Source organism: Sceloporus occidentalis, unplaced genomic scaffold, assembly GCF_023333645.1.
Source record: "Sceloporus occidentalis isolate IW3139 unplaced genomic scaffold, rSceOcc1.0.p SCAF_71, whole genome shotgun sequence".
NCBI classification, from domain to species: Eukaryota; Metazoa; Chordata; class Lepidosauria; order Squamata; family Phrynosomatidae; genus Sceloporus; species Sceloporus occidentalis.
Window position 1 is genome coordinate 2,630,533 of NW_028317051.1, and position 25,312 is coordinate 2,655,844.

General features: G+C 37.7%; 1 protein-coding gene across 1 annotated transcript in view; it reads right to left on the reverse strand.

Annotated features, from left to right (window-relative positions):
- Window positions 1-25,312, reverse strand: part of LOC149286270 (ubiquitin carboxyl-terminal hydrolase 32-like) — a 90,907-nt gene that overhangs the window by 13,733 nt on the left and 51,862 nt on the right. The window contains exons 8-25 of the mRNA XM_089494316.1: window positions 23,815-23,946; window positions 23,376-23,483; window positions 20,829-20,944; window positions 20,278-20,340; window positions 19,272-19,355; window positions 16,018-16,079; window positions 15,823-15,925; window positions 12,483-12,669; window positions 11,216-11,388; window positions 10,389-10,529; window positions 9,203-9,320; window positions 5,489-5,643; window positions 3,677-3,758; window positions 3,274-3,348; window positions 2,723-2,861; window positions 2,297-2,402; window positions 1,128-1,301; window positions 111-285 (exon numbers count right to left, since the gene is read on the reverse strand). Of these exons, the coding sequence (XP_089350442.1) occupies window positions 111-285; window positions 1,128-1,301; window positions 2,297-2,402; window positions 2,723-2,861; window positions 3,274-3,348; window positions 3,677-3,758; window positions 5,489-5,643; window positions 9,203-9,320; window positions 10,389-10,529; window positions 11,216-11,388; window positions 12,483-12,669; window positions 15,823-15,925; window positions 16,018-16,079; window positions 19,272-19,355; window positions 20,278-20,340; window positions 20,829-20,944; window positions 23,376-23,483; window positions 23,815-23,946 (2,193 nt within the window). The remainder of the gene's footprint in view (window positions 1-110; window positions 286-1,127; window positions 1,302-2,296; window positions 2,403-2,722; window positions 2,862-3,273; window positions 3,349-3,676; window positions 3,759-5,488; window positions 5,644-9,202; window positions 9,321-10,388; window positions 10,530-11,215; window positions 11,389-12,482; window positions 12,670-15,822; window positions 15,926-16,017; window positions 16,080-19,271; window positions 19,356-20,277; window positions 20,341-20,828; window positions 20,945-23,375; window positions 23,484-23,814; window positions 23,947-25,312) is intronic.

The window sequence follows — 25,312 nt, forward strand, 5'->3', positions numbered from 1 at the left end:
TATATATTATAATATATAATATCTTATTTATCATATTTCATGATATATGCCAAACACTGAATTAATCAATCAACTTAAAATTAAAAAAAAAAATAATTCCAAATACTGACCTGTGATTTCTAAATGCATGTAGCTGTCCATGGGGAGAGGCAGGGACAGGAAGTTGAAAGGATCAAACCGAACGCTTACATGGCCACAAGTTTTACATTTCACTTGGGATCTCAGTTGTCCATGAAACAAATCCACAACAATCGACTTGTTTCTTCTCAAATGGTTATCCCATGCCTATAACAGATAAATAAGAGCACATCACATTTTGTTTTTGATGCAATATATATATATATATATATATATATATATATATATATATATATATAGAGTGCTAATCATTAAATACGATTATAACCTACTGTTTTCAAAATACACCACAACATAATTATGGACAGTAGAGCACTCTTAGAACTAAATGTCTGTTTTTATCCGCTTGCTCATTTTTGTTCTGGGAAATGATTACTTCAGTCATGCCGTTACAGTAAAACAAAAAAAGTAGGAGGCTCCAGATACACTCCAGGGTTGTTGAGCAGGAGATGGGTTCATTAATGCCTATTCTACCAATTTAATAGGAATATGGTGTCCTAGTGTTTGTAGCAGAATCATTTGGCTATCCACAAGTCACATTAAAGGGCAACCTACAAATACCGAATAAAGGTGTTTACAGCTATAGAAGCATATGCTCCTGCCTTCCTGTTTGCTATGGTTAAAGAGGATTTAGTGGGCAATGATGTCCCTCCAAGCAATGAAAACTCTCTACAGGTGGACATCTAGGGGGTTGCTAAAGCCAATCCAAAATAAAAGAAAAGATGTGTTGGATTTAGCAAACTGATTAAGCACTTAATGGATTAAACAGCACTTATTTTCTACAATTCTGAAAGTAAATCAAGATTTGGCCTTATATTATATGTTACACTCCACAATTCATAACAACACTGAATATCTATTGATTTAATGACATCAATATTTGGTGAATACAGCAGGCTTACATGTTTTAACCATGACTTTCTGTACAAATCTATTTGCACGGGAATGCACTCATCTGCTTGGCGTCCTATATAAGACCGACTGCCTACCTCAGCCGCAACTTCCCAGTCTGGTCGACCATCACTGTCTTTGAGCTCAACATATGGTTTCTCATGAACTCTGTTCAGGTCTTCATGAAGACCATCAAGAAGAAATGCCAGCAACTCTTGAGAATCCTGCTGCTGAAAGCCATTAAACCTGGGAGCATATTTTGCTATTGTCCACTGCAAAGAAAATACAGGAAAATGAACACAACCATCCCTAACTATACATGACAAAAACTTTTTATTGACTCTAAAGCAATGTTTTTCCAAGGGTTCAATGTACACAAAAGGATACTTCTTAAAATGAGCTAAGTTACCTCTTTCTACCTAGAAAACCCCCTAAACATGATTCTGTTTTTTTATCAAATGTTTACAGATTAATGAACATCTGTATATCATCTATATACATGAAATATGAATATATTTTTATATTACTATAATTCAATCTGACAGAAAATTAGTTACATATTGTTTAAAACTAAAATAAAGATCTCTAGATAGCACCTTACACAGTAGGTTGGTGGGAATTAGGTAGAAACTGGTTAAAAATACCTTCCTCTCTGTCTACAGCAGCATCCTTAGAGATGCCATATAGAGAATGCTACACTGCACATTCTTATTCTTTATAGTTTTTATGTTTTCTCTTTATTTTATTTACATTTTCAAACATTTTGTTCTCAAGTTTAGAATACATCGGTAGGTACAGTGTCAATTCCATATTACAAACAAAACAATAGTAAGGTTCTTAATTGTTCTTAACAATAAGAAAAGAGGTTTTAATCTCAAATTCCGATCAAGCAAATAGTCTGGTCATTTATTCAATTCAACGTTCAATACTTTAATATATTTAGAGTATTTATGGACAGACAGATAATCTTCTGACCCAACCGTAAGAAAAAAGAAAGATGTCAATTACGGTATATTCTTGGTATAAACTGTAAGTCTGGCAACCAGGTGCCAGTCACAAGACCACATAAAACATTCATACAGTCAATCACACACGGGAGTACATGAGAAACAATATAGGAGCAAGCTTTTAAACTTTAGTTGGATAACATTCACCCAGGGATATTTAAACCACACCAAAAAAAATAGTTTTCATGTTTAACATCTACATTTACATATATAGGAATGAAAAAGTTTATTTAACGTACATCTAAACCTAAACCTCTTACCCTTAATTTAAGGGGTGCCACATTCTTCTGAGTTCCACTCCAAAGCTCTTGGACCAAATCACCATAGCACTTTGCCATGTGCCCTTTCATTCCTATAGGATTTGTTCTAAATTATCAGAGAAATAAAGCACTTGAAGACGGTTGGCAATAACAAGCTATTTTTATGATTAACTACCAGGTAAGTATTTCGTAGATACTCATTTCTAAGATTTATTTTTTAAATATTAGCAGTTGGATGATCAGATACATGTAGTGAGTAAACAGATATAAATCAGCCGCTACTAAATTCTCACTCTTCATGAGATTTTGATAATTCAGTTACGGTAAAAGGCTACACAATTATGGATCATAAAAAAATGCAGCTTAACATTTTGTTTACTAATTACTGGTACTAATTTACAATGTGACCCTTTTTAGATTAATTACCTGTTCAGTTCATACAGATGCCTTCCTGAGATGAAATACTTTGTAAGTGGTTGAGTGTTACTGACACACTGGATACTTGAGTTCATGAAGCAAGTGTTCCCCAAGTTACTGAGTCCAGTGGCACCTTTTTCAGTGGGAACTGGAAAACATAAACATTATAGAGTCTTAATTCCAATGAATATCAATAAGGGTACCGTGTGTGATGTACGGACTTGCCTTATGTTTCGCAATTCCATGATAAAATTGTACACTAAGGTGCATTATTAGATGGATCATATCCAGTGAGTGGATGCAAATGCATCTGTTAATGCCTATATGCGTTTCACTAATAGTGATAATGGATTTGATAAATTTTAAGGGTCAGCTATGCTTTATTATATTTTTTTTGACAAAACTGCCTTCGAGGAGAAGCTTGGAAAGTTACATTCTTAAGAACGCCGTAAAAATCTCTTTTAGTGTTTTAAGAAACTACTATTACATATGATATGAAGATCTTAAAGTGTGCAATTCTTTTCAAAGTAAAAAAAAAATGGACTTACCTAAAAACTTACCTTTATGCCTATCTATTTTACTGCTGTTTGCAATAAATGACATCTCTTCTGGCCAGCTCATATCTTTGTTACGGACTGTTAAAAAAGTGTATATTGTGATTATTTTATCAGAATACAAGGTGACAATACCCATCAATACAGAACATTGTGTTTTGGTATCACCTACACTGGTATAAACAGACTCACTTGCTCAAATCCAAATCATTGATGTGGAAAAATAACCTGCAGAGGTGTTTCATGGATTTATTATAATATTGGTGAGAAGCGAGAAAAAAACATTAACTGTGTTCATTGTGGGTAAAATCAAATCTATCAGTGGGACATTTTTTTTTAATTTTTTTTTTTTGAAAAAGAAAAGAAAGAAGAAAAATATGTATACAAAATAACTCCTTCACATACATACCTTCTATTACCAAGTGCTGATCATCTTGAATTTTAAGATATTCTAATTTATGGTCTTCATCATCAAGAAGCGTGAGATAATTCTATTAAAGGGAAAACAATAGTCAACACAATATTTTCTGGAACTAATCGCAGGTCAAACCCATGCGCACGCTGCATTCTTATGCAAAGAAGCATTACCGTGCAATTACAGGGATTTTCCAGCCATCATATGCACATGATAGCTGTGTCCCCTTTAAATGAACATTTTCTCCTCCTTGAAAATGCATGGAGGGATTCAGCGGAATTCCCACCTATGTATGTGCTAGCAGGACACGTGTTTGTTACAATAATTCATCAAGATAAAATAATGCTTTTGGTATTAACATACACAAAGAAAAAAATCTTAGCATTTCAAATGAAGAATTGTTATTATAATGTTATAATCTCAGTGTTTGAGCATGCGAAGAAAAGACACAGGCAGATCTATCATTTTACTATTTCCTTAAAAGAACTAATTAAACAAAAACAACACAGAAGCAGACACTCCGAGCTGATATACTTCAGGAATGCCTGTTGACCCCATTGTTCAATACCAAATGCTAGGCACTTATATTACAACTTTCTGACATCTGATTACATGTTTCAGAGCTGGGCACACTCAAACTATAATGCCCAGCTGCCAACATCCTATTCCTGGTGGGTCCATATTGGTGGAGTCTGCTAATGGCAGATACTGTATCTCAAGCTAAGCTACGATGCTTACACCTGAAGACTGTCATTGGGTTCTGCTCTTTGCTTCAGCTCTGTTTCCTTTATAAGGTGTGCCTCACCTGTTATGTTTGTCTCAGTCTGCAGTCTACGGGTATGTCTCTGATATGCGTTTAGATTTCATGTTTAGTATGTTTAGTACCTCTGTAGGCAGGGTTTAGTGCTAGGACCTACCGTATATTGGAGTACTTTGGCGTAGTGGTGAGCTAAGCATACTATGGCCATACGATGTGACGGAATCTCCAATTATTATCGCATAGTCCTAGGCTAGTCCTGTATTTATGTATGCCTTGTCTGTTATGCTCCTTACTCTGTCCCCCTTGCTTGCTATGTTTCCTCTGTACTCTGCTTAGCTTCCCTACTCCCAGCCTGCAGAATCCTGCACATGATTCTAGTGCTATGTCTCATGCCTGCTCCAGGGTGCCTGCAGGATATCTCCAAGTTCTGCTCTGTTCTGGACAACATTCGCTGCTATGTCAGGGCGCTGGTATGTGGCTGCACAACCCTAGGTGCTCAAGACCCGGGTGAGTGCAGTCGCCCTGCACCAGGCCCTGTCTAACTCCGCCACTGCTCAATAGCTCCTGAACTCCATCTTTCGGTGCTCTGAGTCATTACAGTCAGCTGTATGGACCCAGTTCCTAACAGTGTAGCTGAGTTGGATTTATCTCCCTTTCTCCTTCCCTGTCCTTACAAAGGCTGCCAGAATCAGCTTCCACCAAAGAGGTATAATAACTCTAGCAAATGGAGGAGGATTACTTTATTGGGAAGAACAATACTGCAGATCCTGAGAATAGGAAGTTAAGATAGCAGGACCAATTTTAAAGACTGGACTGGTCTTCTAATAAATATATAATGCTTAGTCTGTAAACATAATTATAACAGAGGTCTACTTAATGTTTACTGAGTTGTCAAGTGAAGTATTTGGGAAAAGTGACAGATTTGCTTTAAGTATCCTCGGCTTTACTGTCACTTGAATGTACATAACTAATGTACATGAATTTACTTAACGTCTTTGTGCCATCTTGCGTAGCCCAGCCTCCTGGACATCATGCATCTTATTTACCTCACTATTGTACAACCACAAACGCATATCTTCTTCCTTTATACGCAACCTCTGGGAAAGATACTCATGGATTTCCTTTATTGTCTGCATGCGGCCGAAGCAACCGGTATAAGCCAGCACCCGTTTCAGCGGGGCATTTGGGGAGGGAACATTTCCTGTTAAGTAATGGATTAGAGAAATAAGAAATGACAAAAATAATCAATATTTATGAATATCAATTCATTTACGGTAAATAATGCTAAAGTTAAAAGGACCACTTCATCCCTATTTCCATGTAAAGTGCACACAAAAATTGCTGTATGCAAACTGGTGTAATCATTAAATCCATTAGAAAAGTAGCCTCTACTGAAAGCCATAAGTACTTCCGTTTGCATACCTAAGTATGCTTCCTGTACAGGTTCAGTAGCACACTCATTTAAGTTAATTTGAGTGGAGCTTCCTATAAACTCAATGGGAGTGGTGGCAGCCAATTGCATGTGTGCTAGCTGAAGAGCAATGTTCAGCAAGGATCCATGTGATTGGCTGCTTATACTCACATGAATAGCACAGTGTTTCCTTGTTGCTCTTTCTGGTTTCAGTAGAGGCCGTTAGAACAAAAGGAAAATGAGATAGAAGAGCCAAACTAAAATAACTAATGAATGCAAGCACCAATTTCTATGCAGTGATACATATTGGGAGTCCATGATCCATGAGAGTAATAGTTCTCCTCACAAGGTCATGTGTTGCCCCATGACATTCCTAAATTATGTTGGGTGTATGAGTTGTTTTCTGCCAACAGAATAATACCTTCCTTTTATGTAAATATGTTAAAAAGAATGTTACCATTTATTATATCCATCCATGAAGAAAATAGGAGCACTCGCAGGACTTCATATTGTGATGTTCATGGATATCTAATTGTGATGGAGGATCAGCACCGGGGCAAGTAAATGTATGGATTAGAGTGTCAAACCGGTCAATAATTGGCACAAGAAAAATTTCAGATCAACATCTATGTTCAATGTAAAAAATGGATGTTGGGGGGTTATGTGTACAAAATCAGATATAAAATTCTAAACAATGAGTTATTGTCCTGGAAACAATTAAGAATGTTCCCGATTTGGCGCTCTGCCACAGAAAAGCTGATGTATTACTTCAATGATTTAGAAACATCACCCCTGAGCATCTGCTCTAGACTAGCAATGAAATGCTGAGTGAAAGATTTTTTTTCCACAACCATAATACACTGTAATCTGAAGCTAAATCACACGATGCATTGGCTTGCAAGAAGACGATGGGCTAAGAAATAGTGATATCTCAAAAGAGCATCAATCTTCATATAGTGAGAGGCTACTGAGGAGATTATGGTTTCATTCACAAGTCACTTCGATTGCTGCTAGGTACACAGAAAGCATTACAATCCTACGCTTTACGGGTCCTGGTGGACAGTAAAGAGTTAAAGATTTTACAAGCTTTCAGAGCCAAAGCTAAGCTGATTAATCACTGGTAGCAGGGTTTTTTTCTCTGCTGCCAGCAGCTGTCTCCTCTTATTGACAAGAAAGGAAATTAAGGACAAACAACTCCAAAAAAAAAAAAAAAAAAGGAAAAATAATGCAGCCATAAAAATGATGGTTCATTTGGTTTTCAAATTAGCGGTATATAGAATCACACTTGTTTTCAAGTAGAACCATATTTAATGCCTGCAATGAATATAAATGCAATGGATTTACCGCCATGGCTCTATGGCCACTATAGGGTGACCGCCATGTTTTTCAGGACACACATATTTGTACATATTGCTGACCAGCCCAGATAAAGTGCTGCCCTGTAGTTGACTGATTGGTTCCATAAGCCTATACATCCCACATACTACAGGGCAGCATTTCATCTGGGCTGGTCAGCAATATGTAAAAATTAAGCATGTCCCGGAAAACATGGCCGACATGATCACCCTAGGCCATAAGCTTCTCTAAAAGGGTTGGTTACTATGGCCACGCCTTCCGTACTCTGGATTACAATCATCACTGCTTACATTTCTGGTTTCTGTATGAGCCATGACTATTTTTAATGTGTAAGTGCAATATGTATATCCCCAGTGCATTTCGCTCATTGAGGCTGACCTAGCAGCACTTAAATGGTATAAGAAAAAGAAGAGCTAAGCACGGTTTTTAATAGCACTGTCCCTGTAAGAGTGTATGTTACACTTTAAGAATCATTGCGTAGAACACTTGAGTTTCTCTGCATCTGGATAAACATGAAGATAACTAAATATTTTGTATACAGTCCAATAACAAAACTAATAAATCTATTGTGGATATATATATATACATTCACATATATTGATTTTTAGTGTTGGTTTGTAAGTTAAGCCCCCTCTTTGCTCCTGCATGTATGTGCCCCCTAGATTGGATATAGAGGGCTGCAACCCTCACTCTAGACCACGACCTAGATGGCGTCGCTAACAAATCCAGCCCAGCAGTAAAACATAATGAGATGATCTAACCAATTAAATTACGGAATATATGCCACCTCTGCATATACCATATTTCAGGTCTAGACCCTTCATAATGTTTGATGGTAAGAGGAACAGAGATTGAAAAGTGATGTTATTACCATAGCAACCAAACCAGAACGACTTTTATACATAATGCCCAACTCACACTGGTAAATGAAACTGACCAATGTGGTTGCCTGGTAATGATAATACATTCTAAAGTTACATTGTTATGCAAACAACAGACCACTTATGTATCACATAAAAACATGCAATACTGTTACTCCAAATTAATGATTAAATTACAATTAAAAGCACAAGCCACCTTGAGTAGCAAAGCAACAGTGTTACCTTAGTTGTATCACACACTGTAACCAAATCACCCCTTCAAAACAAAAAGCAAATTTTCAGCAATTACAGGTAAGAGGATTAGTTGTAAGATTACAGCAAGAAAGCATATACCATCAAAATAGATTAATGATTGATTTAACATTAATTAGTGCACAGCAGAAAAAAAAGTGGGACAAATCCTCAAGCTCCCAATTATTTTGATATCTACCGAAAAAGATGATTTGAGGCCAGCAGGTATACTACTATAAGTTTGCTAGGAATATACCTATAAAAATAATGAGTTGAAAGAAGCAAACCCCATGGCCTGCACAAGAACTGCGTTTTATAGGAATCAATACAAAAGGCACAGAGTGCACTTTCCATGCAATAACGTTGGCCATATAATGGGATGTGGTTAAATCATGTTTTATGACACGGGTTCGTAAAGAGGCCATCTTGGGCCTTGTAATACTTTTTAACTAGGTACTATTCCATTCCAACAGCCATCATAATAACTCGTCCAGTCGGGAAAAAATTCTGCTAACAGAACATTTAAATCAAAGTAATGGCCATTGCTTATTGCGTTTGGGCCGTTCTAAATAATTTATAGATCAGAAGGGGGAAAAACATAGGATGTATTTTGTCCGCACAGGACCGTAGTCCGCAAGAGGAAATATTTAATTTCAATATGTAAATTGTCGGCATGCTGGAATTTGGAAAGCGTTAATTGACTCTGTTATTCTGTTCAGCCCCTCCCCCGAAGATTCTTGTGCATGACCTTAGATAAAAGCCCCCATTGTTTTTCTGAAATGCAATTGAAGAGCTGCAGATTTTTTTCTGTCCGGATTCTTGCTGCATTCTTACGTTACCTCTGGGTAAATGCTGAGGAAACATTCTGAGGCTCATCATACCCATATTCACCCAGATGTTAGACTGCTGTTGGCGAGTCACGGGCTGCTGCCGCAAGAAAAGCAAATAGCGCGGGAAAAGCTCCAATTCTGGAAGATCTGTTTTGCTGTTTTTAATTACCTAAAAAAAAATAAAAAATATCAAGACAATAAAACTAATCAGTTATGTTTTGACCTCATTAATGCACATATTCCCTGAAATATAATAACTAATATTATATTATAGCTATTTAATACATAATTAAACTGTAATGCACAATTAAAGTGTTACAAAACTAATGACCGATCTAGAGCGTACTAGCCAAAAGTTGATGAGTAGTGATCTTACAACTGGCATTCCTATATCAGTTTCTCTTTGAGTAGAATCCAAATGAGGCAAAGCACAAAGTTATCTTATTGGCTGCACAAATTACCAATGATTTGTAGGGGGTCTAAACTGTCACATCATTTAGACTAAAACAAGCTGTTCTACAATGCAATATATTACTTTTCCATTTGAGAGTTACACAGGTCATCGGTGACAAAAAAACTCCCCTGACATTTCTGTATCTATATCTATAGACCTACAGCGCTTATTTTACTTAAGTATTATATCCACCAAAGAGAGAGTTGGCAGAAGACTTAGCAGGAGGGCCATCTCTGTTGAGTTTCTCTTGCACAAGGCCCGATCTGATCCTGCACACTGATTGACAGAACTATACATTATAATGGGTCATCTCTGACCTTCTTTCAGAAGAAGCTCCGTGGGCCTGGCCCTTCCTCATGAAGATTGAATTCAGGGAGGCCCAATGTACAACTCCCGCTTTAGCAAATGCACCCTAATGTAGTTATTTTATACATTAATACAGACTTAGTCATGCTTTGGGAGCTTCATGTAGAGAGTGCAGCACAAGAGTAAGCAAAACTAGTAAACTGAGCTCACAGGGTGAGATTCATGTGAATAATGAGGCTAAGGAACTGATGCAGAATTCATATAGACATTATATTGTCAGGGAGCTGAATTGTTCAGTTCTGCATGACTTAGTGAATACTCCACTTTGTGTGTCTAGTTCACAACTATAAAGCCACCTTACATCTTGCTGCCGGCCCAGGCAATGGATGGATTCTGTCAAGTCATTTTAAAATAGCTGCAGTTATTCACACTTGGATCTATGATATACCCACTAGTAAGAAAAGTCATGTCACTTACGGGTCGAGGTAAAGACAGATTAGCCCCATACCAGTGGTAAAGGGCTCTCCATACTGGCTCTGGCGCTATTTCATAATCTTTGCCACGGACGAGAGCGGGACTTTGTTTTAGACGCCCCCCTTCCAATGTCAAGGAAGGAACCTACAAACAAATACATGAGGTACACAAAAATATAAGATATGATATTAACTCGTCGATACAAAGGTGTTTATTTACTGAAGTGACAATTGGCATGGGAGTCTGCAGGAGAGATGCAACTCCCTGCCTGCTATGTGGTCTAAGGTCTCCTGCCACTGGTGGTAAGTATATCATGTGTCTCCTGCATGGCAACTAGTGTGGGGTGTGATAGTCAAATGCATATGGTGGATTGTGTAGAATCCCCCCATTGTGTAATAAAATACAGCATTAGAAACATAATCCCTAACATAAAATAATGCACAGGCCCTTCCCAGAAATAAAGTGTGCCTCAATGACTATTTTTAATCATGTTTAATCATGTATCACAAAAGGATGTCAATTAGGAAAGGGTTCTTAGACGTATATGTCTTGTTTTTATGTTAAATGGCAGATAAAACGGTTAAAATTTGCTTATCTGACATTAGATAGACAAAACATGAAATGTGCTCCAAGTGGAACATCATCTTTCAACCCTATTTTGATACAACACATTATGCTACCATACCTACGTGTAAGCCTATTTAAATAAAAAATATACATTTAAAACCGAGTTTCATAATTTTTTTTATATTTTTTTTTTATCCAAAGGGCAGTGACAACATAAAAGCACTGCCAATGTAAAGTAATGTCCCAGCAGATGCATGGCTTACCTTTACAGTTTCTTGTATAACTAGCGGCTGATTGTCAATAGCTCCAGGTTTCTGAGGATTAAGCAGAAACGAGCTCCCATTGGCTCCGAGCATACACTGGTTATTGTTATCTGAAGAGTTATGCTGACGTGCAAAGCACAGGTCTGCACCTGTCGCGGTTGAATAAAGAAAGTCTAGAAAATAAGGAGAACATGCTTTTATTAATTAAGGACATCTTCATCAATGTATTATCAGTTTGACTTTTCCAAGTAGCTACTTTGACCGCAACTTTTTAAACACCCTTGCCTTTCATCCCTGAGAAAGCAATACGAACTAGCCCAGCACAATGTACAGGACAACCAAAACAAAATGGAAGGTCCAGACACTCAACATGTTTCTCCTATAATAGGTGGTGACATACCTATTATTACCAAGTGACAAATCAATTACTTAAAATAGATATCACCTCAAATTAGCATATATGCCCACCATTAAGACTTTTTTCTCTCTTTCTTATCTTGATTCTTCACTTCACACACACACACACACACACACACACACACACACACACACACACACACACACCATCTGGCAGCACCTCTCCTCCCTGCACTCAAAATAATGTGGTAGCCCCTTCCCCTGCAAACATTATTATCCAGGAGCCCTACTCCATACATACAACACGATCTGGGAGCCCTTCCTTTTGGCACATAATACCATCCAGCAGCCCTCTCTATGGCCTACACACAGCATGGGCTGACAGCCCCACCCTACCATTGCACACAAAGTAATCTGGCAGCCTCTCTCCTTCCAACTGATGCACCACTTGTGTCTTGGCCATTCCTGGAGGTTACTGCAAAGGTGCAATCATAGCGCACATTACTTTAAGCCCCTCTCAGTGTGATCAACAACTCCCATGACGAAGGAATAATCTTTATATCTGTGTTACAATAAAAATATTTTTTTTCTTTGAAAGAAAGTTTTTTCAGGCCCTTTTTTACACACTGACATTGCTATACAAGGTGATTCCAATATTGCAGACAAGCCAGTGGAATCCTACCTGTGCTCAAGGGCAAATCTATAATGCACTATTCGTCTGTGAGTAAATGGATGAAGGCTTTAGGGATCCAGCCACTTACTCATGAAACAAAAATCTATAGCCATCTTATTTGATTTTCGACCATCTTTTTCTACTGCGTTCTGTAATGGAAAATACATTTCCCCATGGGCTTCATCTCAAATTAAACAAAGCATAAGAGCTCTGCTTGAAAACAGCCCTTGTTCTTACTGCTGGTAGTTGACTCTGAAGCTTCCGATGCAGAAGATATGTTATCTGAAGATCTGTCTTCTATAGTAGTATGCATGCCACCTCCTGTCCTGTCATCTTCCCTTTGATCCAATGAAGAAGCTCCCAGAGAGTTTCGACTACCATTTAACAATGGGCAAGGTTCAATGACAACAGGTTTAGATGATTCCTAAAAAAATAAAAAAATAAATAAAAGAAATATAAATCAAAAAAAATGCAGGCAATGAGATGTTGTAACCTACACAAAAATACCGAAAATGGGTTCAGTGCATTATTTTTTTTGCTAGTCTGAAAAAATTCAAATTAAAGAGACCATCTGTGAATCAATGACTTATTATTCAAAACATACTAAAGGCTCTCCTGAGTATTCTTCTGCTAGCATAACAGTAACAAATATTTCATTGCAATACCCAAGTGTCGCTCTACTGGTCAGTGCCTGCATAAGGTTTGTCTTTCTCTTCGCAATTACGTAGATATGTTGTGTATGCTGGTGTTTTATAAATATGAATAACTAAACACATCCTTATAGGTAATTAAAATGGGAGATAGTGTGCAAAGCTACAACTCATATCCAACACGGCCAGGTTAATCACAACCAATTTTTTCCACTACCAGCCACTGAAGCCACCAACGATAATGGAAATCTTTTCATAGCGTGGGCATATTTATTTGTCCATTTGTACAGATTGGGGAACTGCACTGTGAGCAGTCCGCACAATACACGAAGCATATTAACATATCATGCACTCCTTAGAATGCGGCAGACATATTTTGTTAAGGCTAATAATAAGACTGTGGTAAACTATACAATGGCTCATTGTTAATCACCCACGCTTGACTAGTGCAAGTATATGTAGGAAGGGGCTACGTAGCATAGCCGTTAAGTGTGGTGATTGTAGAAAGAAAGCCACCCAAAATCCCACATGACGAACAATGGCAGTCAACTGATCTGTAGATACAGCTAGGTTCCTGTCAGTACTAACCTATGTTATTGTATACAGAAATATATTTTGTGCAAAGGGACTTCCCTTCAATCACGCTGAGTGCACTGTGACAGGGGCTATGCCATGCCGCCAAACCCTATCCAAACTAATTCAGATTTCTTGAATACATCCTTTAATACAATATGCCCATCGCAATCAATAAGGTCACTATGGAGTAACATTTAAAAGAGCAGTCTTTTTTGGCTAAGCTGCTACTGTTCCAAACCTTATAACATGAGCTGGTTACTTTAAGGTTTAGTTTCATTTTAATGTTTAATGTCGCTTGTAATTAATGAATACCATCTCAGTCAGTCCCAGTAAGTTAGGACTGTCATTCAAAGCTCCGCCATCTCTGGCAGCCTCTTCAGTGCCTTAAAAGAAACTGGCCGTGAAATTGTATCAACTGGGATCTATAGTTCAATTAAACATACCGCATGCACAGAATACTTTGCCTACATGATAAATTGGTTAAAAGTTGTCCTAGTTCCAGGGTACACATCATAGCTTATCTCAATACTCGCAGATGACAATTTCTTTTTAAAGAAAACAAACACAAATTGTACAAAATCTCTCTGTAGGAAGAACATTAGCATTTCAAACGAGTATTGGCTAAGCTTTGTAACTGAAAGAGTAAGTAGGATAGCATTTTGCATCCAAGAATATCTCTCTACAATTAATTTATAATCATCCTAAAAAGGCCAGTATCACTTTAAAAAAAACAAAAACAACCCTTTTTATATGTATCAAATATTTATAATAAGTGGTAAGGATAATGCATACCTGGAATTGACAAATTCTATACTATTCCCTGTTGTGCATGTAAACTAGTGTGTTGCAGTAGTAAAACATTAACAAAAATATATGAATACATCTGGTTAGCAGATTTCATGGCTTCTGTTAGGCTAAAGCGTATGCATAATTATATTGACATTTTCGATCATTATTTTGTTTTTTTATTTTCCAACCTTGGAACATTTTTTTGAACTACTTCTGGAATCCAATATGTAATCTCATTAAGTAACACAGACAAAGTTGTCCATGTTTCCATGTATGCAGGAGAGAACTCTTAAAATGGGTAGACTTATCAGCTGCTTAATGTGGGGCTCCATCAAAGTATCAAAATAAATAGTCTTGTCTTCCCTGGGCGTTTTGGGTATATTCGCTAATGTGGAAATCTGCAGGAAAGTTGACCATTTGAACTTCCCACCATTGTACGGTATATTGTAAACATCCAACCTCAGTGAGCTTCTTCTACAAGAAACCAACGAGCTGACATTCGGAGAATCTACCCATTTTAACCTTGCAAGAAGTCCTGAGCTGGACCAGTATAATGCAGAGGATCTTTACTGAGGTTGACCCTTTATCATGCAGTGATATCAGGGAGAAGAGATTGTCAACTCTCCTTGCAAATGGCAATTGGCTAGTGAATATAACTTTTGTATAATCCATTCGTTGCGGATGGACATAAGCCCTACTAAATCTCTGTTTGCTTATGGCCTTTGGCACTTAGGGCTTTCCCAGCTAAAAAGACATTCTTGTGGTTCTTAGGTTCTTCAGACAGGTTTCTTGTCTGAAATTTCATATTTTTATATTTTTGTTGACTGGAAGATTGACCAGGGGGGCTCAGATGTTTCTATAGCATTTAAAGACTCAAGTGAAACAATGCCTTCAATAAAACAATACACAAACACTTTTAGAAAAAAGATATTTTAAAGTTATACAGCAAGATATGAATGGCATCAGTCCACATAGTCAAAAGCTTGCCTTAAGAAAAATTGTATGTAATATAATACAAGGAATAACCGATTGCTCACTAATACAAAATCACTTTCTCATCAAGGCCAGGACATAAAGCCTTTTAAAATAAAATTGATGTCTAATTGTCAGTGATGGCAACAGTACATATATCAAGAAAATGCATCGTGAGAGCCTAATTACGTTAATATATCACAACACATTTTGACTCATTCAACTGACAAGCCGTTCAACTTGGCTAATTAAGCCACAATTCGGTTTTTGTTTTAATTGGAGAGCACTAGATGTTGCTCAATTCGTTAGTAGCTGTATTGATGTCAACGTCACTGGGAAACAAAGCAGTAAATGTACAGACACGTCAGTGTTTTCAAATCACTCGTCAACGGTCGCTGAATTGCCAGAACACAAGAGTATTCCAGTTCCAGAAAAGGCGAGAAACAAGAGAGAGACACCTGACATCCACAAGCAAACTATGCTACTAGTAGATGAGGGATGGGAATACCTGAAATTCTCTGTTGACAGAAGGACATCATTCACTGATACATTAATTGCAATATTTCAAACAAGGATCTAGCTGTACTCACATATTTGACATAGTCTTTCCACTGCTGCCACCACTGCATGGAGATGAGGAACCAGTTGTGACCGAGCTGAAGGCCATGTCGACTTTCCCTTTCCAGCCATCCTCTGCAGGTTCAATAGCAATATTTAAATTCATGGAAAACGCTTAGTTGAAATGGATTTGCATTGGACACGGACATTAATGGGGATAATGCTACCTGATGATCTGTCCTTCTTCCTCTGGCGTCGCAGGTCTTAAACCCAAGACGATGTGGCACACCTGAAAAATTAGCAGCATACTTTGATTACTAGTAATCGGTGACAGAAATATGAAACTATGAAACAACTGAATACAAGCTGAGGAAAATCAAACTGTGGAATTACTAGATATTTTTTAATTTAATTTTATTATATGCAGAAAAGGTTAGATGTACTCAAGATGAAACATTTCTCAGGAGAACACAAGCATGTCATGCAGGTCTTTTATATTGCTTAGTGAAATCTGTAAGGTGAAAACCCTCCCCAGCTCTTGTGACAATGAAACAAGAGGCCACAATCAGATTTCACTGCAACTTGCAGGGTGCGCTAAAATAAAATGTAATAAATGCAACAAACATTGGCCACTACTACAAGAAGAGCCCTGCCATAGCACACCTAGATCCTCTAATTACCATTGTTTTAAGTGAATAGTTTGAATACTCCCAAGTATTCTTTTTAGGACTCAAATGTTTCTATCCCACGCTCCTTTGCTAATTTCCCTTTTTTCCAGGAGCACAAAATGTTTGTGGACATGAGTACTTTTTTTTTCTATACAACAATAGGTTCATAACATGTTAAAAATGCCCCATCTCTAATGACAACCCCTAAAATAAATCCCTCTCTTGTATTAAATGTGGTATTTAATATTTTTAATATAAAATTAAAATGGATGTCGGACAAATTTTCACTTTTAACAATGAGCATTTAGTGGCATTGCAGTATCAGTACTCTGTTTTCTTATTTTGCTGTCTGTATTTTCCTAGTGTCAGGTCAGGCCTGTTAGAGTGTATGTATGTGTGATAAATATATATATATATTTACACTCACTGGCCATTTTATTAGGTACACCTCGCTACTACCGGGTTAGACTGGTGGTCATACAAGGATGGACATGGTCAGCAACAATACTCAGGTAGGCTGTGGCGTTTTAACAATGCTCAATTGGTACTAAGGGGCCCAAAATGCACCAAGAAAACGTCCCCACACCATTACACCACCACCACCAGCCTGATAAAAGACAGGATATGTATCGATGCTTTCATGTTGTTTACACCAAAGTCTGATCCTGCCATCTGAATGTCGCAGCTGAAATCCAGACTCATCAGACCAGGCAACGTTCTTCCAGTCTTTCATTACCCAATTTTGGTGAGCCTGTGCGAATTGTAGCCTCGGTTTACGGTTCTTAGCCGACAGGAGTGGAATGCGGTGTGGTCTTCTGCTGCTGTAGCCCATCTGCTTCAAGGTTCGACGTGTTGTGCGTTCAAAGATGGTATTCTGCATACTTTGGTTGTAATGAGAGGTTACTTGAGTTACCGTTGCCTTTCTGTCATCTCGAACCTGACCATTCTCCTCTGACCTCAACAAGGCATTTTTGTCCACACAACTGCCGCTCGCTGGATATTTTCTCTTTGTCAGACCATTCTCTGTAAACCCTTGAGATGGTTGTGTATGAAATCCCAGTAGATCAGCAGTTTCTGAAATACTCAGACCAGCCTGTCTTGAACCAACAACCATGCCACGTTCCAAGTCACTTAAATCCCCTTTCTTCCCCATTCGGATGCTCGGTTTGAACTTCAGGAAGTTGTCTTGACCATGTCTTCATGCCTAAGTGCATTAAGTGCATTGAGCTGCTGCCATGTGATTGGCTGATTAGCTATTTGTGTTGAACAAGTGTACCTAATAAAGTGGCGAGTGAGTGTGTGTGTGTATTTATATAGAGACACAAAAGAAATGCTGTGAAATAAGAAAAATGAGTACTGATATTGCAATACCACAAGATGCTAATTCTACTGTATATAAATGCTATCTATTGTTGGGCTAAACAATACATCCAATTGTGAATTATAAGATAAGGAGCATTTGTACTATGGCGTGTGCTCTCCTTTTGTGCATTATTTTGCAAACTCCCACAAATGTGGTTTATTGCCCACTTGGTCACTGGCCGTACACTTCTAAACATATGCATTCTGTTGTTTGGTCTGGGATTCCATACTGATCCTTAGGTAGCTGGAATACTATATCTTCCAATACACATTCATCAATAAGCAAGAAGACACACAGAGGCAGGAATGCTGACCTGTATGTTCGGTATTTGTTACAAGGGATTTGGACGAAAAAGACCATCCTTCCATAATGGCATGTGAAGGCTAAAAATGGATGAATTTCAGCACTTGGCACTCTAAATATATATATATTTTTTTCTAATTTTTCGCTGGTATCTGTTTGCTCCAGCTGACTATGGGTAATAGCTCGTGAGTGATTGATTTGGGCTTCTACTGGACAGTTATCCGGACAAGAGAACATTTTCAACAAGACTTAATGAGCTGACCGAGTAATCAATGATGAAAACACAGCTGTTGTTGCATGCCGTGGCCTTTTACGCCTAGGACTTGGTATTAACTTGCATAACGAGAGAAGAGGGATGAAGCCAGTAGTTCGCTAAATGCCATTCAAAATTCACCTAATTATAGATTTTGTTTAGCTTGCGTGCCCTTTTCCATTCTACTTTTCATTATTTCTTTAGATTTTTAGAGGTGGCAGTTTTTTTGGAGGGGAAATGAGCCAAATTAAACTTCCATTCATCTGAATGAGCATCTTTTTACTTATTTGCTGCTTGTCCGCTTTCCTGGTGGCTGCTTCTGGACTGTGGTCAGGCTGCACTGTCAGGTTTTCTGCTAAGGAAACATTAAAAGCAGCCATTCACACACTCCCAGCGCCACTTCTTTTAGTGTCATGGTGAACGCATCCATACCACTGACACACGAATGTGATGCGGAGGGTAGTATTATTGAAAGAGGCGGACCAAGCAGGCCAATAAAAAAATCCCCAATAAAAACCAATTGTTACCCAAGAAGCAGACCAATATGTCCTGAATAAAGTCTGCGCCAGATGGGGTTTAATAGAGCCCTTGAACTGGAAGCTCACAATACAAAATGTGCTGGTATAACAGACACTGTTAATATAATAATACAGGTCAAGACGAAAGAAGCTACTGTGTTAAGCCAAAAGACAAAACTTAAAGCCAAGTGAAAGAAAAAAATATATATATATGAGGCCTCAAGATAAACACATATTAGAATAAAAGGCACAGAAATGCTACTTCTTTCTTCTGATGAATATAAAAGACTTTATTTTGTAGTTGTTCACCTCTATGCTTGAAGCAATACTTGTATATACAATGGATGTAAGCATCTTTCAAGTAGAAACACTTTACCTGAAAAAGCAGGTTCAAGAACTCATTGGCAAGAGCACTTTTGACACTCCATATCTGGTAGTCCTCCAGCGTAAGCTGTCCGGCCTATGACACACAAGGTAGATATCAGCATTGACTTTAATGTATTACAGGATCTCGAGATTATTATTATTTTGTATTCATTAACCCCTTCAGGACCGGCGTTTGCATACTGTGTCTTCCCTCGAAGACAGCAGGTTTTTTTTAAAAATATTTTAATTCCGTGCTCGTGATTCGCTTCAAAGCGATCACGTGCACGGAATTGAGGGGGAGTGGCTGCTACGGATCGCTGGGGACACCCAGCGGTCAGTAGCAGCTGCCCCTCGCGATCCCAGCGTCCAGAGCGACGCTGGATCGCACATCATCAATGATGTACCTGGTACGTCCCGGTGACGTATGACCAGGAAGTACCAGGTACGCCCCGGTCTTGAAGGGGTTAAGCGCCCACAAATTATGCAACGCTGTACAATTTAAGTGGGGCAGTTAACACATACATAACAAATATACATTAACATATACAGACACATCAGGAGTTGAGAAACCCTGCCATCTAGACTTATGGCCCGTGAGCGTACAATCAAAGGGAGAAGAATGGGTAATTGAAAGAAAAGGAGGGCTGAAAAGAGGGAGTAGTAGGCCAAGGATAAACTTTACAAATCACAGAGCTACCATATGCTAAATACATGCATAAGATGCCTATTTACTCATAATAACCGTCATTAACATTAAAGGCTTTAGCCCACCAATGTTGTTTCTATTGCTAGTATTGCCACCTTAAACGGTTTTAATAACAGAATATTTTGTATTCATTTTTGTTCATTACACATCATTAAATATCACTATATGTTCTTTCCTCACAATTAATTCATCAAAGCAATGGAGAACTCTCTGGGATTGACAGATCTGTACAACGGCAGTGCTTCATGCTTACGTGTTTAACACACACAACACACCTAAAATGATGATGTTTACTTCTCTGCCTCCTTACCTTTGTTGTATCATGGGATTTCAAAATATTATCTACGATATCGCAAAGATTCATCTGCAATTCCTGTCAACAGAAAACAAAGAGCTTTCAGTATTAGTTGGAAATGTTCAAAGAGAGAACGGTTGTGCCTTTTAGGAAAGTCAAAATATTACACGACTGAACACAATGGCTGCAAATTAAGGAAGTTTATTGAAAAGAAAATGAAACAAAATGTTCTTCAATGCTAAGCATCATTACTGTAGACAACACCGCATTTAATTCTATTTACGATTCCTCTTTAGAGTTTCCAAAACTATTACAACATTTTGGTCACCACACCTGGTAAATCAGTATATAGAAACACTCAGCTTATTAAATGTAAGCTGGGATTCCATCTCCAGTCATTCAACAATTTACTTATTAAAGCTGCAGTACATTATTGGAGATTTACCAGTACGACCTTGAATCAAATCTTAAAAATGCACTTAAATATGCTTTGCAGAAGGTTCCTAGCTAAAGCGAACGTTTGATTCGTATCTCAGACATAAGTCTATAGAAGATATAGGCCTTACTGGTATGGCATCGGTGCGGTTGTCCTTCCAGACCTCCAGAAGCGCAAGAACCATGTCTTCCAACTCAATCCGTGACAAAACACCATCCCGATCTATGTCAAATACCTTGAAACAAACTGATGACACATATAAAATGATTATTAACAGAAAGAGGGAGAATAAGGCAATACAGAAAGATTTCTCCCAGCTGCATAGTACCAGTGATACCATACATGAAGAGTTTATCATTCAGATTGAAACACACTTTGGGTTGTACTTTCCAAAAAAAAGTTATATGATGAACAATCACCACGGAAACCAAGAGATATTCCAGCCAATTGCCCATCATTGATCATTTTGTCCCCTAAACTGCTCCTTATAAAAGTATGATATAAATATGGAAAAGAAAAAATGTCGGTGCGCTAAGCTAGTCTCAGGCTCAAATAATACAAATGTATAATATGAGGCCTACCAAACAGTGTGAGCATGCTGCAAATACAGTGTGTTGGCTGTACAATGTATACAAAAAACAAAATACTGCCAACACACTGTATTTGCAGCATGCTCACACTGTTTGGTAGGCCTCATATTATACATTTGTATTAGTTGAGCCTGAGACTAGCTTAGCGCACCGAAATTTTTTCTTTTCCCTGTTTGCACATATTTGAGGTCTGGTTGCAGCTTGCTGTCCAGGGGTTAAATGGGAGGAGGTTTAATTGCACCTCCCCCAACACATTAATAAGGTTTTGGTAGCAGTATAAACTGCTTTGTGTGCCCACTATGTAGGAGGTGAGAGTAGGATCTCACCCTATTCAGAGGGTGCCTTGATGTGGCGGGTGAGCTTAATTATGCTTTGGCCAATTCATATAACCAAAACCTCTCATTTATATTATGTTTATATATTTGTTGCCAACTTTATTAGGGTGAGAAGCGCAGACAGTATTTTGTTTTTTGTATACATTGTACAGCCAACACACTGTATTTGCAGCATGCTCACACTGTTCGGTAGGCCTCATATTATACATTTGTATTATTTGAGCCTGTGACTAGCTTAGCGCACCGACATTTTTTCTTTTCCCTGTTTGCACATATTTGAGGTTGTTGGCTCCTCATCAGTCTGGTTGCAGCTTGCTGTCCAGGGGTCAAATGGGAGGAGGTTTAATTGCACCTCCCCCAATACATTAATAAGGTTTAGGTAGCAGTATAAAACTGCTTTGTGTGCCCACTATGTAGGAGGTGAGAGTAGGTTCTCACCCTATTGAGAGGGTGCCTTGACGTGGCGGGTGAGCTTAATTATGCTTTGGCCAATTCATATAACCAAAACCTCTCATTTATATTATGTTTATATATTTGTTGCCAACTTTATTAGGGTGAGAAGCGCAGACAGTATTTTGTTTTTTGTATACATGATATAAATATGTTTAGTCTGCTTGAACAATTGTCGTAAAAGTAAAGGGACATTAAAATTGTTGAAAAAGAACAAAAGCGCCATGTATTTCCCCAGTATTATGAAAGAAAAGGCCATTAAGTTATGAAAGCAGAAATATGCCATTAGATAAAAAGAAAACTATGAAATGCATGCACTTTTTCAAAAACATTCAAACAAAATTGTATCGGCTAAAGAAAGCAATAGTGCTTAAATACCAAAAGACATTGATTATCAGAGTACGGAATGTTTTCTGAGATGTTCCTCCATTAGAAAAGAACAAATGTACACTTGAGTGAGTGGCATGGATTGTTGTATGCGGTAGAAAACCTTACGGACTATAAACGGCAGCATGTCTTGCTTAATGGGTCACCGCAGACGTCCTGCACCTACAAAATAACAAGTGCAGCCGAACACACAAGACTAAGACCATCAACTAACTATAAGTCTGTACACTTCACCTGCACGAGTGGTGTTCCAGACAGCTGTTAGGTAGTTTCAGTCGTAACGCATGGATGTCTGGGGTAAAAGTGCATTATCTAATAACTTAAGTATTTATATTTGATTTGTGGAACATATGAAGGAAGCTGTCCACTAGCACTACCTCCGTCCTGGAGCTTAGTACTTTAGGAAGGAGACCAGTGGCCCTCGGTACCTATGCATTGCCAAACACTGCCAAACACAAAAGACAAGAGGAGAGAGAGAAAGGAGAAACTAAGGGGTTTCCAAGAAAGCTAAAGTGTTCAGATAGCCCTGAATGATGCATTGCTAAATCTATAGTGAATAGACAGATATAAGTACCAATATGATAATGTGGGCAATGCAGAACTGGGGAGATGATGAAGTAGGCATGGCATGTGTCACTAGAGACACAGAAATATTAGATGTGTAACTTTTTCTGATTTGTTCATCCCATCTTTTAAGTAAATATTATTGCCCCCAAACATACTACTAGCACATATTTCACGTGTTACCCGCACCCCTGGTAAGTCAATAATTTTTACTGATCTGATTTGTCCAACAATTAGTCCTTGATTATTTTGTAGTTTGGTAAACCGATTATGAACAGACCATTTACAAGCCAGTCAAATATCTTTATCTAAACGATATGTGGTTCATATATGAGAAAAATGCATATTTACATTTCTGTCTCTCAGCCAAAGGTCCCCTACAACATGCAGACAGCCCACACGAAATTTCTTTGAAGTCTATATGATTGTCACGGTTTTCATCAAAGGCATTAAATAACCCTGAAATACAAAGATTAAAACAGACATTATTTCGCAATAGAAAATGAGTACATTTAATTTAATATCATTATTAACAAATCTTCCACCCACTTGCCGAGTTTCCCAATCACCTTGCGAAATTTACATTTCTTTCGGCAGGTTTAGAGACAATTTCATTTGAAGGTTAAAAATGTCAGTGTTTATAATTACTGATGGCCCTTGACCCCTTTTTCTTAATACATTGGGTAATTTATTTTAAACACCAGTATTACATTCAGTGTCTCCCTTTAAACTACATGTCAGGGCTTGAAACTGATCACTAATGACTGTATGTTTGTCTTATATTAGATACCTTCACTCAAAGACTGATGGATAGGGGGTGAAATCAAAGGGACAAATGTTTCCAAATCAAATCGTCCTGTCCGAGACTGTGCCTTCAAGAGCCAGTACCGTTTCTCAAGATCAATGATGTCAGATTCCTCCACTGCAAGAAATAACAAAAAACAGATTATTTTTTTTATCTTTTAGAATGTTTTTATTATTTTTGAAAATGTCTATGTTACTTAAAATGAATCTCAAGGCTTCGCACTGGGGGAAAGAATGCAGATGAAAGCTCATAAGGCATCCCCCACAAAAAACATCAACATGTAAAGTATGTTATTTAAAAAAAGAACTGTACCACAACTAATAAAATATACCTACCATATTTCTGAAACACGTTTTACAAACCAATTGATTTTTGTTTTTCCACAAAATTGAAATTATGTATTCTGTTTTTCATACAATGTTGTGATCCTGGTGTATTTTCATATTAAAATACATATAAACAATACAAATAAAAATAAATATTACCATCAGCATTCTTACCATTTAAATACTAATTAACCATGCAATGCACAGGGCCATACATTCTAAAATTTGGTATTTAAATTTACTATTTTAAATGATATTTGCAAATTATTGATATATTATAAATAGATTCAACACATCAAACATGGATTTTCACAGACATATAGTTAATCAAATTCACTGATGTTAGCATTTTACCATCCAGAACAGAAAGAGATGTTTATTCTGCTACTTTTACAATTACTATTCAACAAGAGCAGTCTTTACTCAAGAAAACCATATTATGCAATTCCGTTACAAAGTTTATTCATAATTATCGTCATAAAATGTATTTAGTTTCCAATGCACTTTCAAGGCCAAGCTAGGCTTGCTCTAGTTCCCCAAGAAACCGAATGCCAAAAGAAGAAAAAACAAGGAAACAAAGGAGAGGGTGAGAGAGAGAGAGTGCGAGAGAGAGTGAATGATAGTGAGCGTGTGAGTGAGTGGATAAATGAATGTGAAAGAGTGAGAGAGACTCAGTGAGAGAGAGCGCTATAGTGGTAGCTCCCTTAGTCTTCCCAAAGAACAGTCTTGTTTGACAATATGAGACAGAAAATCTAATAAGTGCAGTACATCGAGTGGCTAATATCACTTCATTTTCACATAAGAAAGTGATTCTGGTGCAAAGTTTGAAAGCCATTGGAATGGGTCTGCTGACTGGACCATTTTTGCAAGTCAATTAAGGCATCTACTCTGTTCACATCAGACATAATTTTCAAACAATCGATTACAGACATAATTCTTTCAGCTTTAACCCACACAGTCTACAAATGTGCTTCAGCTTCCACTGGGATATGGTCAAGCATAAACAGAATGATCTACTTGGGAAACAAGCGTAAACCAGGAGCTGTATTTTTATATTTGGATACTAAGTATCTCTAAATCGTGTTTCGCGTTACAATGCTATATATATCTCAGAATGCCAATAAGACAGACTTTGCAGGACCAAAGTAAACAGATTA